The 18,156-nt window shown below is 39.1% G+C and overlaps 1 protein-coding gene across 1 annotated transcript in view; it reads left to right on the top strand.

Annotated features, from left to right (window-relative positions):
* ADAMTS18 (ADAM metallopeptidase with thrombospondin type 1 motif 18) overlaps positions 1-18,156 on the top strand; it is a gene marked incomplete at its 5' end in the record, with an annotated part of 96,989 nt that overhangs the window by 67,779 nt on the left and 11,054 nt on the right. The window contains 3 exon segments of the mRNA XM_067539981.1: positions 10,269-10,410; positions 11,652-11,778; positions 16,918-17,122. Of these exon segments, the coding sequence (XP_067396082.1) occupies positions 10,269-10,410; positions 11,652-11,778; positions 16,918-17,122 (474 nt within the window).

Raw genomic sequence — 18,156 nt, 5'->3', positions numbered from 1 at the left:
TACCAAAACAGAATACACACACCAAGCATACAATGCTCACCACTCCCAATAATCCAGATGAACTTTTCTTGGTGGCCAGTCAGGATCAGGTCGTCTGGGGCTTCAGCCTCTGCACTGGTGATTTGCAGGGCGTTGGCAGCTCTGATCTTGGGCTGTGCCCTGGAGTTAAGTTCCAAAGAACTTCCTTTTGGATCCCAGCTTATATATAGTTAAACTTTGGTCCTGCTTAGCTATACCTTAACCAATCATTGTAAACTAAAGTACTACAAAACAGTATTTTTCACCAAGCCTTGCCCATCACGAAACGATTCTTTAACCAATCTTCAACTATACCCCATCCACCCTGCTTGATTTAAATCATGCAAAATTAGTTCTGCAACAGACAGAAACAATCAGACAGAAAGCATTCAGCTAAACAATAGAGAAGTGGGGACCAGAACGGCAAAGCAAGAGAAGTGTAGATTTCACAATCACAACTGTTGATAAGTGGTTCTTCCCAGACAGAATGCTATCAAACCAAGTTTTCTTTAAAGATCTTAAGATCTGTTTCTTTATCTGGTGATGGTGGGTACTATTAGGACAGGAGCGCCTTCTTAACAGCCCAATGTTACATTGTTTTGAAGTAATTTAGAGGGAATGTGAGGATATGACTCTGCTTCTTAGCTCATAGCTGCTGTCCTCATCTGGCTGCTGCGGCTTACTAAAGGAAAAAGCCTCAGACCGCACAGGAAAGTAACTGGCCCCAGCCTTTCATCTAGTGACCTTAATCCGTGTCTTCTGAGCTGTGCTGGCTCCATCCACTCATTGCCCCTGCCTCCTCATTCCCAGCCAGCCTGTTCAGGTAAGGAGCAGCAGAAACATGGGTGCTGCTGTCTCCTTGCATTGTAACGTGCCAAGGAAGCAAGTGGGACCTTATGCCTCCATACTTTCCTGCCTGAATACATTAGACAGTGACTTACTTACCCTAAGACTCCACTAAATATTTCATGAAAGGTGCTATACGGCCATAGAGGTTTTTGGTTTTCCACCCAGTCGTTAAAAGAGTTCAGCTGAGCATGGCATTTACAGTATTCATTAAAATACTATTAAAAAATTGTTGAAAGGCAAGAAAAGCATGATGCAGCGCTTTTGTGTTTATATTGGAATATTACAAATATATATGTAATTATGGGAGCCAGTCATACCAAGGAAGACAAACGGGAGTGAATCTATAATTTAGCTGGGTTGTGGGGGGAAAAATACGAATATGCATGGCCAACTATTTTTGGTGGAAGAGAATGAAATTGTGATGAGAATGAGGAGTGCAGTGTGTGAGGGCAGTGGCGTTTCATCGCACGCTTTGTTAGAAGTGCAAAAGCTCGATGCGATTTCAAAAACCACCAGAGCTTTTCCGTAGAGTGCAGCGAGTGGAATCTCAGGTGGTAACGCACAGCAGTTATTCTGTAGGTCAGTGCTTCTTGGAATCGGTGCAAAGCCCTCAAGTTACAGTTAGTATTATTTATAGTTTGCTGTTTGCGGGTTTGCAGAAGCCAGTGAAACAACAAATGCCCAATTTCTCTGTGGATTCAGAACTCAGTTCCCAAAATGGCCGGATTTTGGCTGGATGAAAACATAGACACAACTTTATGGTGGTAGAAATGTGATAGTTAAATGATAATCTGGGATCAGGAATTAATACTAGGCTTTTAACATATGGTTTTGGTAATGCAATTGTGTCATCTTAAGTGGAGACATACTAGAATTTTTTTCTAAATGCAGTTCAGTGCTCAGCATTATTACATTTGTCTGAGATTCAGACATAGGTAATTTAAGGTCACCTGGTTTCAATTTAAAGAAGTTGTCAGCATTTTTCAAAGAATTTAGCAAGAGATTTAGCTCAAGAAAGAACTTATTGTGGGTTCAGCACTCCATTTGCCTAGCCTTAGAAATCAGGCCTGACAATGGTGGGAATTAAGCATTGGAAATATGTTCTCCATGTTAGGTTAGCATTAGTAAGCAGAATAGAAAGGAGAACTTGGTCATCAAAAACAATGCAGATTTCCAAAGGTTCTTGCAATGGTCACTATTATTTCCAGTGGCTCAAAACACTCCCCACCATTGACTAGAACTGTGGGTAAGGGTTTAAAATAAATGCCACTATTTAGTGAGAAATTATGAGAGATGTGAGAGAGAATAAAGTAGCTTAACAATGGAGTGATAAATTGATTGGAATTCAAGATAATGTGATAACACATGCGCCTATTTTATCTGTGACACATGCTACCATGTGTGAAAGCACAATGATTTGCTCAGGATGATATGACATAAAATCAATGGGAACATTAAAATCTTCAGCAAACGTAGCTGAGATATTGAATCAGGGAAAAATGAAAACTCAGTGACAGAAGATGGGTTTATCTCAACAGCAATAAGTAACAGATGGATGGGATGTTTTACAAAGAAGCGAACATTCACAGGAAGAGAAGGTGAATGTAGCTTCAAAGCAGGAAAAGATGTCTAATTAAAACCAGTAAATCACTTCCTCTTTGTGCACAGGGAAAAAGGGAAAGGAAGCCAGGTGGAACGACTTTACTGATGGTCTAGCTGCCACTAGGAGACAGCCAGGTTGCAGTTATAAAGCATTACATTTATTATTAGCTACTAGATGATAAATTGTATTGATTTCCCCTAAAGAGAAAGAGAGTTGAGGAGAGCCGAGATGTGCTTATGAGATACAGATGTAAATCCTACATAAGGGATAAAAGGGTCCTGCATTAGTGAAAAGAGATTAGCTGGACAGAATCCCTTAAAATCGTGCATTTAGCATGTGAATAGTAAAAAGGAGATACAATAATAACAAAGGATAAATCTGAAACAGCTGCAAGTAGGAATGGAAATCATACAGGACTTTCCAAGGATATCTGATTTTTTTTTAATGACCTTAGAGGACTTGGCTGAAGAGTCCTGATTTTTCATAAGCTAATTGTAAGACCGTATAATGCCTTCTAGAACCTTGTAAATGATATAAACCCTTCTGTTTCAGAGCTTAAGACAACCACCATAGGACAGGTGGCAGAAAGATGCTTCCCCTTCTATAGTTGTCCACTCCAGGATTCTTATGCTTTCCTCTGCAGCAACTGGTATTAGTGACTCTGAGACTGGAAATTAGCTAGATCACTCTAGTATGGCACTCCTGTATTCCTAATAGGCATTTCTGGCAGCCTCACACAGCATACAGTACATCAGATTCTGGTCTCATTCACACCAGTGAAAACAGAGATTTCTGTAGAAATCAGTGAACTAACTCAAGATTTATAGAGGTGAAAGTGAAATCAGAATCTGGCTCAGTATGTTAAAAAATTAAAAGGAAGTAAAGTCTTTTTAAAAGGAAGAAAGCTGCCAAAGAAATGTATAAGATTTGTAACGTATCAGGAATGCCCGACCATTAAATGTCCGATTGGTTCATGGTAGGTGAAAACTGAAGGACCCACATGTGATGATTTTTTTCCAAGAACACCACCAATTCAACAAGATACCAATTTTTCCCACACAGAAGCCTGCAGACTCATTGGTCTGCCACCATTGGTGATATCTCACCTATAGAAATAACCAAAACAGTGCCAGAGATGGGAGTGACCCACAAAATCTTGCTCCATATCTAAAACTTCTCAGAATTTGGGTGAGTGGGATTCAGAGTTTTGTTTGAAGCCCATCTTTGAACATAACACAGATGCAGTATGAGAAAATATCAAACATATTTAGTGATGTTTGGTGGTTCAAGGGAGTTAAGAAAATGAATGATTATTTCTGTGTAGGGCAGGTAGACCATAACTGTCCAGATAGCTTTATGATGGGGTTTTTTGGTTTAAAATATATTTATTTCTAATGACAACTTTTGTCTACCTGCCCTTCACAGAAATAATCATTCATTTTCTTGACTAGCTAGAAGCACCATTTGTAAGTTGTCTTGTATGTCACGCACTGCCAAGATTTTATCTTTAGTCAATGTAATTAATAAATACATTACCAGTGGCTTAATTTATGCTTGTTACATGAAAACCCAGTTTAAAAATAAAAAAGCCAATCATAAAAAGGATGTGTTGATAGGCATTTAAAAGGTTTGACTCACAAATGTAGGTATTACATGGGAAACCTGAGATAGCAATGAAAAAAGGGCCTTAAACAGAGAAGCAGATGCACAGCTGGTTTAGAAAATTTATTGTTTTAGCTTTGAAATAAAAATTAGCAGCAAAAGAAAAGGTTTATTTACTCAAGAGAATTCAATTTATCCATTGTTTTAACATTTTATGCCCTAAGCAAAAGCTGCAGTTCTCTTTCTTCAGAATAGATTTGGCAGATTCCAGCCATAGAGCCTGTGGTTTTCAAACTCAAGAAGCTGTAAATTTTATAACACTGCGCCCTGCGGTCAGAGCTGCTGAGTGTTGTGTCTGAAGTCAGGTGGTTGGTGTGTAAAAGGTAGACATTAAACAGTTCTACAGAGGACCTGGAAATGTTTAAGAAGGTTGTTTGCCAGCTGTAAATTTGAGAGCAAATGCCAGTTGGCTGAAGAGTCTCTGGAATAGATCCAGTTAAGTAGACTGAAGCTGGAGGTCTTTCCAGATTTGTAGGTCTAACAAGTTGGCTATATATGCAGACTTTAAATATTGGGTTATTAAGGAAGGACTTATTGTGAATGTTTGAAAAAATGATAGAAGAGCTTTGTATTTGCTTGTTTCTTTGGCAAATTGCAACTTTTCACTAGTTTTGGATTCTTGATGATAACTTACATGAACATTACACAATGTTTTTAACATGAATGCCGTGGAATATCAAGTATATTTATGTAATTTTAAATGGTACGATATCTGGGCTGCAATATTTTAATACAGCTAGATTAGGCTCTCCTGTTACTTGGTTGAGCAGGGATGTAGGAGGCATTAGGTCCCTCCCGCCCCTTGTGCAGCATAACCAGCTCCTGTATCCAAATCTGATGCAGAATGCAGTCCCTGCTCTCCCCGTATCTCCTCCTGTGATCAAGTGGTTAGGGAGGGGCTCTACCCTAGGCTGCTTACTGGCCAGAGTAGCGGACCAGGTCTGAGTAGGGAATTAACCTATGGCTGCAGTAATTTACTCTCCTTTCCAAAGCGCTCAAGAGGGAATCCCAACCTAAATCTGTTTAATGTGTCCTGCGTCCCAGATAGGATTTGGTCCACAGGTGCGAGTCAGTCTCGTTTTACAACATCATTAGGTTGATAACTGAAACGACATACACGGGACTGCCGTGTTGTCAGCTTCTGAGAGATCACTTCCTCCTTCCTGTCCCTGCCTGTGTGCCATTCTCCTAGTGTTTCAATGAAGTGAAAGACATTGGTTGTCATGAGCCTTTTAACTTCTCAGCCTCCCTTTTCTTTCATATGCATTCTCCTTCTCCCTGGTTAGAATGCATTTGCTTCTCTCCCCTTTGATACTCCATAAAGATAAAGTAGTAAAGCTGTACTGTTTAGAAGGCAGGTCCTTATAGAGTACTTCATAACGCTGTGCTAGGGAATTAGATGAGCTGTGCTATCATCTTTGAATCATAGAAGTACAGGACTGGAAGGGACCTCAACAGGTCATCTACTCCAGCCCCTGCCTGAAGGCAGGGTTAAATATACCTAAACCACCCTAACAAGTGATTGTCTAACCTATTCCACAACCTCCCAGAAGCGATCCAGGTCATCAGGTGAAATCACACCCCACCTATTTATGGTTGAGTTATCTGAGTCTCAGTTGTGGCTGGCCCTTCCACAGATAATCATAGTCAGTGAAGGGAGAGTAAGGAACCTCCCGCTACTTAAGTGGCCGGCAAAGGGCCAGCTGGAATTGCAGCTACTGCACTTCAGGGAGCTAAGGGCTCCTGTTGAGATGTTCCGCACGGGAAACCTGGCTCCCAAAGGGAGGTGATATGGCTCCATCCATCCACATGTTGACCAGCAGAGCTCACCTGTCATAGGGGGAGGAAAATGCCACACCCCTTAAAGACGTGAATTAATATGTGTGCTCCCCCATGTACTGGAGAGCTCTAGCAGGCATTCGCCCGGGAGCCAGACAACTCCATCCTGCCCTTTCCTATAGATTAAGTGCTATAGACACAGTGTGACGCCAAATGAACAGGCTGCGTTCTCGCCTGGTTTCATGCATTGCATTTGTCATATTCAGCAACTGTTTGGAATTCTGTAACGACTGGACTTAAAACAAAATATTGTCAATGGATGTTGTTTGTTTTGATTTCAGCATGCATGCATATAAAGAGCACCTATCCCAGGTTCAAGGGATCATTATAATCACAACATTATTCATGCTTTGTTCTTTATTCAGCCAGCTCTGGTCAGTAAAGCCGATGTCGCATGCATTAGATTATTCCACCTTCCCCAACAGCTTCTAACACCTATTTTTAAAACCCTCAGCCGCTCATGGCTGCATGTAAAAAAAAAAAAATTAGGCTCATTTGCAAAAGCGAACATTTGTAGAAATAAATAATGTGTAATTCTTATTGGCCATGCCAAAAGGCAGCAGTTAGCATCAGAACCCTATTGTGCTGGGTACTATATAATTACACTCGTGGACACGTTCTCAGACTATATATACTTCAGATCGTCACTGTGTCACTAGCCCCTTTCCTTCTGCTGGAAGGTCAGACACGATATGATATGTTACAAAGGGGCACAAAACCTTTGTGAATCAGTTTACAGATCATATGGCAACATTTGGTCACCTGGGCCACTGGACAGGATAACCAGCACTTTTGCAGTTGACTGCAGGAGATATATAACATCCCCAGGTGTAAGCTCTTTGGAGCAGGGACTGTCTTTTTGTTCTTTGTTTGCAAAACATGTAGCACAGTGGAGTCCTGGTTCACGACTGGAACGCCTATGCAATAGACTTAATAAATAATAATAGTGGTGATTGAACTGCTTTTGTATGCCAACAAATCCTTCCCAGCAGCTTGTCAGTTTCTTTTATAGGCAGGGCTGGTAACACTGTGCAATGCCTGACGTGGCCCATTGGAAGACCCTCATCCAGTTGCTTATATCTTTGCCAAACTTTAATCATTTGGGCTTCCCACCTTGTGCATATGCGTTATGATACAGTCTTTAATCACATGATCACATGCTATCTGTTTGACAGGACACTCGCCTCATTCAGTGCATAAAAATAACATGCTCTAGGGACAGAACAGGGCTGTACAGTGAAGGGACCTGGTGTCTGTAGGACCCCTGCTTTACTTGTTACAGAAACTGGAAGATGTGTAGTGAATGAAGCAGGGAATTGTAAGAAGAAAGTGGATGGTCTCACGTTAAAGGCAGGAGAATTCTGCCCTGGGGTACTGGATTCCATCCCTGCCTGTGTCACAGAGTTCCTAAGAGTTTTTGAACAAGTCACTTACTCCAAACATTTCACAAGTGGCCACTAATTGTGGTTCCTCATTTTATGAAAGCCCAGTTTAAGACCCTGGAGCTGATCTCTCTCCGCTGCAACTAAAGTCAATTGGAATTGTGCTTTGAACATATAAAGTGCTCTATAATGATACCTACAATGAAAAATCAGTTCCTAGGTGTCTCAGATTGGGCACCAAAAATTAATGGACACTTTTGACTTAAATCTTTCTATGCATCAGCTCCCCATTGGTAAAATGGGGCTAATACCACCCCGTGGATTTCACATGGGTGTTATAGGTGCTATAGGTGTGGAAAAGTTGATGACAAAATTAATAATTTTGCCTTCTGGTTTGATCATTGTGCAGTAAATGAGGCATGGAGCCACACTTTAAACAATGAGGATAAAACTAAATATTAAAGAGCATAAGGCAAACATCATCATGGGTACCAAAAGAGGCCGGGGTCCTGTGGAAAAAATTGTATGTGATCATGTAGTTAAAGACTGTATTACAATATATATACACGGAAAGGCCAAATTAAAGTTATACAGACAACCTTAATTCTGGTATTTTCTAACTTTTGAGTTTTGTCTTTGTAGCCTGAATAATGTAGATTTTCTGTCTAGTATTAATAGAAGGTGACACTTGATGCTCTCTTGGTATATGTATTATAAACATTAATATTAAGACCATTCTTTAAAATGTGACAATGGATAATTACTTTAAATACTATTACACACATGCTTGCGAAACATATCTTGGTGTTGTCATGAATCAAACCCCCTGCTCGTAGCCAAATGTTGTTTCCACCATAAATGTGGGTTTCACATAAAATTCCCAAACTTAAACTCATCTGAACATTAGGTGTTTTGCATCTAAATCTTGCAATAAACCGCAGCATGCCATTATTCTGCTGGATGAATATATTTTGCCTGTTAGAGACTTGAACTCCAATATTCCCAGTTTGGATCAATATCAAGATTCACAGACTGAAATACAATACCTGGCTAGTTGCAATGGAAAATATATCATCCATTTTTTTACAGCAGTAAATAGCACGCTGTCCAGATCCTTCATATGTTCAAAGTTATTGCACTGGAGTTCATGTACATTTCTTCTAAATTTTTCACTGTCCTGGATCATTTCTTTTTTTCCAATATGTACATTTTTGGAATAGTTTAAATCCCTTGACTGCATTTAAAATTTTTATTATGTTGCTCTTGATCATAAACAGGTACAATGAAAGTTTGCTGCTGGTTTTTGAAACCCCTCTGTTTAGCAGTGATTCCTACCTACATGGATCTGATTGTGCACTCAAGTTAGATATCACATGATGTCTGGTGATATTGACTGCTCACTATATTAATAATGTCCCTGAAGTCAATCATTAACATAGACTGGAATCGTATTTTAAACTCTAACGCTTATCAAAAACTGTGGTTAGGAAGTGAAGTTAACTGCACCTGCTCTGTATCTTTGCAGTGGCCAGATCATATTATTCAAGGAATAAAACTTAATAAAACACTGTAATTTTAGAAGTATTATGTGTGAGGCGCAGTTTCAATTCAATATGGATATAAGTGTATTTTAGCTGCCAAAATTCTATATCTAAAACAAATGTTTTAAAATGGAAATTTCTGCTTAAATTCAAATTCGAGTTCAAATATGTGTCAGGCGTTTATGAAGCTTGTATTTTTTTTTTATTGGCATGAATGCAGTAAACTTTAGGACGTTGTGCCCATGAAAGGTGCAATGTAATTCAGCAGTAATATATTAAATACAGTGAACACATGCATTGAGGAGCAACTCCAACAGCCAGAGCCCCTAAATGAAGTGGCCACTGCATTATTATAATCAAAAGACATGCTTTCTATAAAATTTCTACTGTGGGCCAGGTCTTCTCCGGCTAAAGATAGAACAGGAGATATGCCATTGCACAAGGGAGAGATATCGACTTCCTCATCTTAGACACACGGGGGCAGAGTTTTGACTGGTATAAATTGTCATTCCTCTATTGACTTTATCCACCACCTATCCCGCAGATTTCTCACCAGCAATTGCATTTGCTGTGGATTTACTGTGCTACTATAAGTATGCAGGAGTACCTGTTTAGAGGCAGAATGGCTATTTTGTGTCCCCAGGATCCAGTGGCAAGAGAGACATCTTCAGTCATTTCTACTCCAAGCCCACACCCACACTCTTCCTTCACTCACTCGGACTCCAATTCAGCAGGGCATTTAGGTCCCATTGCTTCAATGCTAAATACCTTCAATGTTGGAAAGGATCAGCTTTCCTAACCTCCTGCATAGCGCAGGATATTGAATTTCACCCAGCATCAAGCCAGCAGGTATATCACCACCTGAAGCGTCCAGTATCTGGACAGAGGCCCAGTGAATTCAGGGATCCATGTTATAAAGAGGCATTTATTCTGAGTAGCCAGGAAACGTGGGGCAAGACCACACTGAGAAAATATTTGTCATGGTGCTCTTGGTGCCACCTCATAATAGCAGAGGGCATTTCCACTTCCGGAACCTGATCTAACGCCCACTGAACTCAATGGACTCCTTCCATTGATTTCCTTTGAATCATGCCCTCTATTACGTGCACTATTCCACTTTGTTCCTTGTTGCATGATGTGCCATCCCTACAGAGTTTGGCCATATCACACCACGATTGAAACCAGGATGTTTCAATGTTACAAAGGGGCCTTACATCCGAGGGAGTTACATTTCTGAAAGAGTATTCAGAAGCTAACATGTATAAAAATACTCTATGTAAATATCTTTAAACATCCTCAGCTACCTTAAGAATTCCAGAATTTGCTTTTTTTTTTTTTTTTAATTCCCCTCTTTTCCCCCCCTAAACTCTCTAGATCCTGTTACAAGGCAAAAATCCAGGTGTTGCTTGGGAATACACATTCCCCAAGATCATCAGTGAGAACAAGACATCTGCCAAGAGACATAGCTACTCCTGGGTGACAGTGCAGTCAGACTGCTCAGCTTCCTGTGGCGGGGGTAGGTAGTTCTCCTACTTCCCATTCTTTCACTCTTTCATTCCTTTTAAAAACACACTCCACTCCAAATCCCTCTAATTCTGTAAAGGTCTAAAACGTCATGTTCAGGAGGCAATATAGAGCATGTGTAAATTTAATCCCAAGTAGCTGAGTTCATCAAAGTATCTCTCTGAAAGTCCATGTTGCTGAATGATAAACTTTTTCTCTTGTTTTCCAGGAAGCATTTTATTACACTTGCATCATTTATTCAATTTTTTCTAAATCCTGGAAATTCTGTCATTAAACTCAATTCTGGGGCGTAGTGTAGAGATAGGTACCAGGCATGTGAGAACATGTAGAAAGAAAATCTAAGTGAGGCTCATGTGAATATTTTATAAGATTCATTTTCATATTTACCAGCAAAACAATGGAACTACTCATGGAGGAAGGTACTATTCAGCATGAGTGAGGGTATCAGAATCTGACTCCCTGAAAGTAGTTTATAGGTAAAATATCTATTAAAAAAAACTACATTCTGAATAAGGTGATAGCAGTAGCCAGAAATGCCTCTGTATTTCCCAGGTTTCTCTTTGTAACTTACTTCACACACGATCTGTGGGTACAACAAAGTAGAAAAGTAAATCTGTAGAGGCACACACTGCCCTTAAATCATTTGCAGCCTCCAGTGAAATCAATGCAATATCTGTATGTGGACTGAGCACAGTTTATGTCCTACAGAAAGTTTCAATGGGATTATTTGTGTGAAGTAGGGTGAGAAGGGTTTGGCTCAGAATAAATGCACTTGCAATCAAGAGCATACAGATTTTTAACACATTTACCATAACGCTTGTCAGAATTGCTTCAATTCAGAAAACACTAAAGTTCCAAATGGTTTTGGTTCAGACAAATGCAGTTTTCCTATAATTCCTAGTTTCTGCAGGTAGATGAAACTCAAAGAGTGGATTGGTGTTTGAATCTTACATTTTGCAGAAATCTAGCTGTGCTTTGAAATTCTGCAAATACATTGTCATAAAAATGTTATATCTGACTTCAGTGGCAGCAGTCGCACCTGTATTGCAGAGAATTAACATTAAAACACGGGCCAAATTCCTCCCTAGTGTTACTCCATTGACATCTGAGGAATTGTACTAGGGATGAGTCTGGTCTATGTTATTTAACCTTTTCCACCAAGACCCAAAATATAAATATAAGAAGAAAATGTAACCATTTCTTTTATTGTATTTCTTTTTGATATCTCCTTAGGGCACATTACAACAAAAGCTATTTGTTTACAAGATCAACATACACGAGTTAATTCCTCCTTTTGTGGCCCAAGGATGAAGCTTTTAGCGGAAACAAAACTATGCAATGCTAATCCCTGTCCAGCATAGTAAGTGTTATGTATTCCTGTAGCATTTTTACCATGTGTTTATGTTTGCCATACTTTCTGAACGGCACATACAGCTGTATATCCCGCTAAATAACTCATATCACAAATAACTCAGACCCAATTTTAACCCATAAACTTTTCTCTAACAACAAAATCAACTGAATAAAAATTCAGGCTGCATAGGCTTCCTGCACAACAATAATAAAGGAAAGCAGTGTTGACTAGTGGTTAGATTAGAGCGTGGGGAACAGCATCTCCTGAGCTCTATTCCCAGTTCAGTCACTCTGCACTGGATTACTTGTGTGACCTTGGGCATGTCCGGATCACTTACAGCCATATTGTTCCACCCTTATTAACCTTGGATAGTGAATCATTGGACACTTGATGGGTAAGGTTCTACTCAATATGTGTAATGTCAGCCCTTAAAGTTTCTCTGCCTCAGATTCTATTTCTGTAAAATAAGGAGCAATACTTACACCTCACAGGAGTTTTTTGAAGCTTAATTGTTTTTAACCAAAGAGGTCATTGGCATATAAGAATCATTATTATGACATCAGCACAAAGCATATATAAGCCAAATACATTATTAAGTACCAACAGTGCACCCAGTCCTGTACAAGAAACAAAGAAGAAGACAGTCACTGATTCAAGGATGTCACAGTCTAAAAGACAACGAACTGAGATGAGAAGCAAACGAAGACCCAGATCACCACCTGGTATACCATATAACTAAAGCCTATACCATAATGCATACACACAAGAAAAGGGATCACAGAGAATGCTGACTCTGGCATTATTGGTAGCATAAAGAGGCAGAGACATGAGATGAAAGAAAGGCACAGTACTGTGATCATCTGTTATTTTGCTCTGCCATCATAGTTACAATCTGTACGATAGCTGAAATGTCCGTCAATGATAATGGCAAATGGCTGAGCCTGCACTCATGTTTGTTATATGAATACAGCACATTTAGTGAAATTTAATGACATTTGTTTCCCCATCCAGGAATATGTTGGTGGGATAAGTCAAAAAGATTTGCATACTGTGTAATGGTCTTGCTTTAGTTAAAGTCTATAGTTTGTAATAAATTTAAAAGTGGTCCTGAAATAGTTTGAAATTTCCTGCAAAAATTTTAAAATTACAACACAGGACATTAAATCCAAATGGCAAATTATACAGTAGAGCCACAAAAAATAGAGATAAGGTTTAAATAGCGGTAGTGTATCACATGAGAGCCCCATATGCCTGCTTCAGCAGTTTCTTTGGATTGCCTTTAGCCACACTATTGTCTGAATACTAATTTTAAGTAATCTTCCTAGCCAAACAAAATCTGTTTGTATGTGACTTATCTTCTGCCAAATGTATTTTTATCCAATGGACTCAATTTCTTATAGACAGAAAAGCAATCTCCGATGTTTCCAGCAGTCTTTTTTAGTTGTTTATATTTGCGCTCATTTTGACTTGGCATTGTCTTCGTATAATGTTTCTAAAATATAACATTTATTTTAATCACGCAACAGACCACATATGCAATCATCTTACTGTTAATGGGAGCTCTCCATGCACTTTGAAGCTAGTATGTCGTACGTACTGCTAATAACAATTAATGGTGAATGAAAATATTTTTTGATATACAGCATAATTCGTCCATGCTGCATTAAATTGCTATTCTCAGAGTCATTAGTTTAAGACAGACAGTTGATGTATTTTAACAGAAAAACAGATTGTTTTGTAGCATAACACAGAACATAAACTTCAGAATATTTAGCATCCACTAAATGTATATTTGAGCTACATATGAGGCCATATCTTCAGTTGGTGAAAATAGCTCCATTGAACTAGTAATAGCCCAGATATTTACAGTAATACATGGCACTAAGAAAATAAAGAACAACAAGTGGTAACCAGCAAATAAAACATAAAAATATGGTAGGCCTAATAGGGGAAGAGAGAAAGACAAATGTGTCTTACTTATCACTGAAGTCAATATGACTTTGCAATGACACCACTAAAAAAGATGACAAAACTTCAAGGTTCGATGAGGAATCCTTACTACACAACAAGAACAAAAACTCATTAATATGAGGAAGAATAAAATTACTACTCAAGTCATGCAGTAAGGCATCAGAACTACATAACATTATGATTGGAATAAAGGGCTGCCAAATCTAGTCACCATTATTGAGCTTATTTGAACTAATGAAAGATACTCTTGAAACATAGCCAAGATACTCTTGGAAAAATGGCAAATGGCAAAAAGTTTGCAAGCGGGCATAAAGCAGGTTTATTGCACTCTTCCGTATGAAAAGGGTGACTTTGTGGGCAGCTACAGTATGTAGGCTCTTAAAACTAACAGTTTCTTTTTGGCTGTTTTATCTATCAAACTGATCAGTGCCATTGGTATAACTAATTAAAACCTATGGAATTGATTAGAACCAGGACTTTTCTGGCAGCATTCCAAGGTAGGTTGCAAAGGGACAGTTCTTGAATCCTAGTATTGACCAGATTTACTTGAAATAAGTGTTATATTATTTTCCCAATTTGAACAAAAGAACATTTATTTCCTGACAACGCTATTGTCAAAAAGCAAAAAGAAATCCAGGCTGAATGAAAGCAGGTCGTTAATCAGGATAAAAGTCTCACGTTTTTCAGATTCCCACTAGAGAGAGTTAAAAGTCAGCCTCCATGCTTCTTTATAGCTTCCTTAGAAAAGTCTTCCAAGTTTTCCAAATCCATTTCCATATTCAGTCCAACAGCAGCAGACCACCACGGTCCTGAAATTTTATGGAATGCCTCAGTGCATAATATGTGTGTTAAAATTCCTTTGTCCTTAGATTTGGTAGTTTTAAACTTCCCACAGCTTTTGGCACCTGGAGTTCTGGATTGTGATTCAGGATTTCTTCTCTTCCCAGAGGAAATCTTCCAAGAGAGGCTTCATGCATTTTTAAACATTCAAATTAATTTTGATTTCATGCAGATCTGAAATACAGTCCAGTCAAATGGTGCGCATCTTCCACGTAGCTGCAAGAGTTAAAATACTTTCTGATGATTAGGTTTTGATATAAGCAGCTGTTTGGGTTGCTACAGGGCTAGTGCTGTGATTGTGCATGGCAGAGTTGCTGACCTGTGCAGTTGTGAATGAAAAGGGACAATCTCCATGGTTCATATAATGAAAAAGTGTAGGAGTTCCTGTTTTAAAAGATTCAGTTTACCTGCACTGCTCGATATTGGGAGAAGGTTTGAAAGAGTCATTTTGATTAGATCCGTTCATGGTTCTCTCATAGGCACAGGCTTTGTTTATATGTTTCCTTGTGCTCTCTCCATCTCTTTATTGTAGCCACCTGTTGTCTGTAGTCTTTCACTTAGATTGTGAACTCTTTGTCCTATGTTTCTTGTACACCTAGCACAGTGGGGCCCTGGAGTCTAGGTGCTAGCATAATACAAATAATACTGTTCATTTTCAAAAGTGAGCCCAGCTTGTGCAGTTCAGCAATACATCTGAAGACCCTGCATGATTTTTAGTTACAATATGCGTCAGTGAAGTTTGTCAATGATTGGAGAATATGTTTGCCCAGTAGTAATCAGTAGTTAATTTAATATTGTTTTATTTAGATTTCATATCACATGCCTGGTTAAGCTGCCAAAAGTATTTGTCTCAGGACATCGTCTAAATCCTCTGAACTTGAATGACAGGGTTGCTGAATTTAGCAAGCTATTTCTTTCTTGCTTTTTTTTTTTTTTAAAAAAAGATCAACAGAACTTCATAAACAGATTTATTATCCAGAGCAAACACAAGGTAACAACTGAGAGGAAGACTAGAATTGGGCAGGAGCAATAATACATGTAGGTCCATGTGCATTAGCCTCCATGTGCTTATTATTGGGGTTGCATCCATGGACGCTGAACATCTGCAAAATGGTGCTTTTGAAAATTAGATCCTTAGTGTTTTCCTTCTGCCATACTGGCTTCTCCTTCAGAGTCCATTTTGGTAGGTCCTCTCGATCCTACACTCCTTTAGAGTTTCACAAGGTTTTGTCCTTGGCCTCCTATTCTCTTTCCAGACTCCCTAAATGATCTCATTTGCTCACAAGCCTTCAATTAATATCTCTACCTGGCCACATCTGACCTGTTTCTCTCTACTATTACCTGTCCATCTCTCTGGCCACTCCTACTGGAAGTCTCACCATCAACTAAAACTGAACATGGCCAAAACCAAACTCCTTATCTCCAAAGCCAAGCCTGTTTTTGGCCAAACAAGTTTAAATTAGAAACGAAGACCAGCCATCAAAAAGAAAGGTGACTGGGGGAGGGAGAACTTGTTAGCCAGGTTAGTTGATTTTCTGAGTATTATATTCTTTATCTGCCCAAATACAGAATGTGGTAGATTCCCTGTAGAGTTCAAAATCCTTTCTTTATGCATAGGTCCATAGGTGTGCTGACATTCATGTGCCCTAGCAGAACAAGCACCAGTAGAATTTAAATATTTGGCCAAATTCTGTAGTCTTAATTCCAGCTCAGGCAACACTCCAATTGAATTGTCTGTGATGCCTGCACATAATCAATCAACAAATGATAGCTCAGTTATGTGCAGTCAGGGAGAGTTGGTTTTATTTATTTAAAAAAATACCACATCTTTCTGATGAGTTGAACCCATCAAGTTGCTCAATATCAACCTGTGTAACTGCATAAAATTGTATTGTGCCCTTTGTTCCTTCCCTCTCTCCTACTGTTTGTTGCACTCGGATGTTGTGTCTTGTTTCATATTAGATCATACACTCTTTGGGGGCAGGGAATGTGTCTTCCCATGTGGTGGTACAGCATCTAGCACAGTGGGGTCCCTAATCCTGATTGAACCATATAGGGGGCTACCACAAGGCAAATCAAAAGAATAAGAACTGGGAGTTTTTCCTGAACAAGGACTGCAAGATTTATTCTTCATTCGTATAAAAATGTTCTTTGTGGATGGATTGCATGAGCCTCGCATAGGAATATTGTCAAATTATCTAAATTCAACGCCAGTTAAGTGGATTGAATAGTATCCCTGGATTGCACATTTGCACTTAGTCCTCGCTATACTAATTCTATAGGGTGCATTATAGTCATGCGTTTGTAAGAAATAAATGCATTCTGTCTTTTAAGCTGGTTGACAGGCGAATGGAGTGTATGCAGCAAGTCTTGTGGTGGAGGGCAACAAAGTCGCCCAATTCAATGTGTCCAGAAAAAGACTTTTCAAAAGGAAGAAGTGGTGGCACATTCTTTTTGTCCAGTAAGCACTCCAGCCCAAGTGCAGACATGTAATAACCAAGACTGCCCACCTGAATGGAGCCCTGGACCGTGGTCTCAGGTAATTTAGAGAAATAGTCCAAATGTTTTCTTTTGCTAAAGTAATAAAAATATTGGTACAGAGTCCAATGAAAGAGGTAGCTGGAATTAATGTGTACAGAATAGTTTTCTTCACATAGCTGGATTCTGCCTACCTTGGAAGATCTGTGTTGGAAAATAATAAAGACAATCTGATTTGTTTTTATATAGCATCCTTAATAAAAGGGATCAGAAAGCAGTGCTGATATAAGTGGGTGCATGGACTTGCTTCTGCTTCCTCTAATTCGGAATTTGGCCATCAATCAGCAAAGGGAAAAGAGCTTCCTAGTACACACAAACACAGCCACAGGATTCTCTGGTTTTTTAAAGGACAAGAGTCTATGGTTTCCTTAAAGTCAAAGCTCCCCTTCCCCCTTTCTGACATTCGTTCATACAGCAATATGAACATTTCTCAGAGAAGGAATATCATCATGTTAACACTAAAGGAAAAAGAATGGGGTTAGAATGGCACATTAGTGTACACACATTTTTTGAAAAGTGAGTGGATGGAGTTCTGTTTTACTCAATGATATGTATAGTAATCACATTTATTTTTTTTAGTGTAGCCCATTCCAAGTAAGTAATTTCATAGTGCAGTAAATTGCTATTAGTGGCATGAGTCAGTAGCAATGGGCCTTCAGGCGGATTTCTGTGTGTACACACCCTTTTTCAGAACTCTATGAAAAGCATGAACACCCTACATGCGTAAGTTACAAACTCATCTCTGCTATTTTTGCAATGATGCCGCTGTGGTGTGTGGTGAATGTTAATTTTAGGGTAAATGAACTGCTGTGAATTTTTTTAAATCTAGGGGAGAACGGGCACTGTGGGCCTATGTAAAAAGAAGCAAAGTCTGTCTTCATTTACTGAGCTACAAGATAAATCTATTGTAAAAATTACTGTTTTTTAATGCTAGTACTCTTTGTGAGAGTTAGAGAGGACTGGATCATAGATTCACGCAGCTCCAGCATGTTTTTAAGAAAAAACACCAGTTATCATGCAAGTTGGTGACACTGG

The sequence above is a fragment of the Emydura macquarii genome, unplaced genomic scaffold (assembly GCF_026122565.2).
Source record: "Emydura macquarii macquarii isolate MOO-44397 ecotype Brisbane River unplaced genomic scaffold, CSIRO-AGI_Emac_v2 contig_561, whole genome shotgun sequence".
Classification (NCBI taxonomy): Eukaryota; Metazoa; Chordata; order Testudines; family Chelidae; genus Emydura; species Emydura macquarii.
Note: the sequence above shows the minus strand (reverse complement) of the source record. Positions and strands in the feature narration are given on the sequence as shown.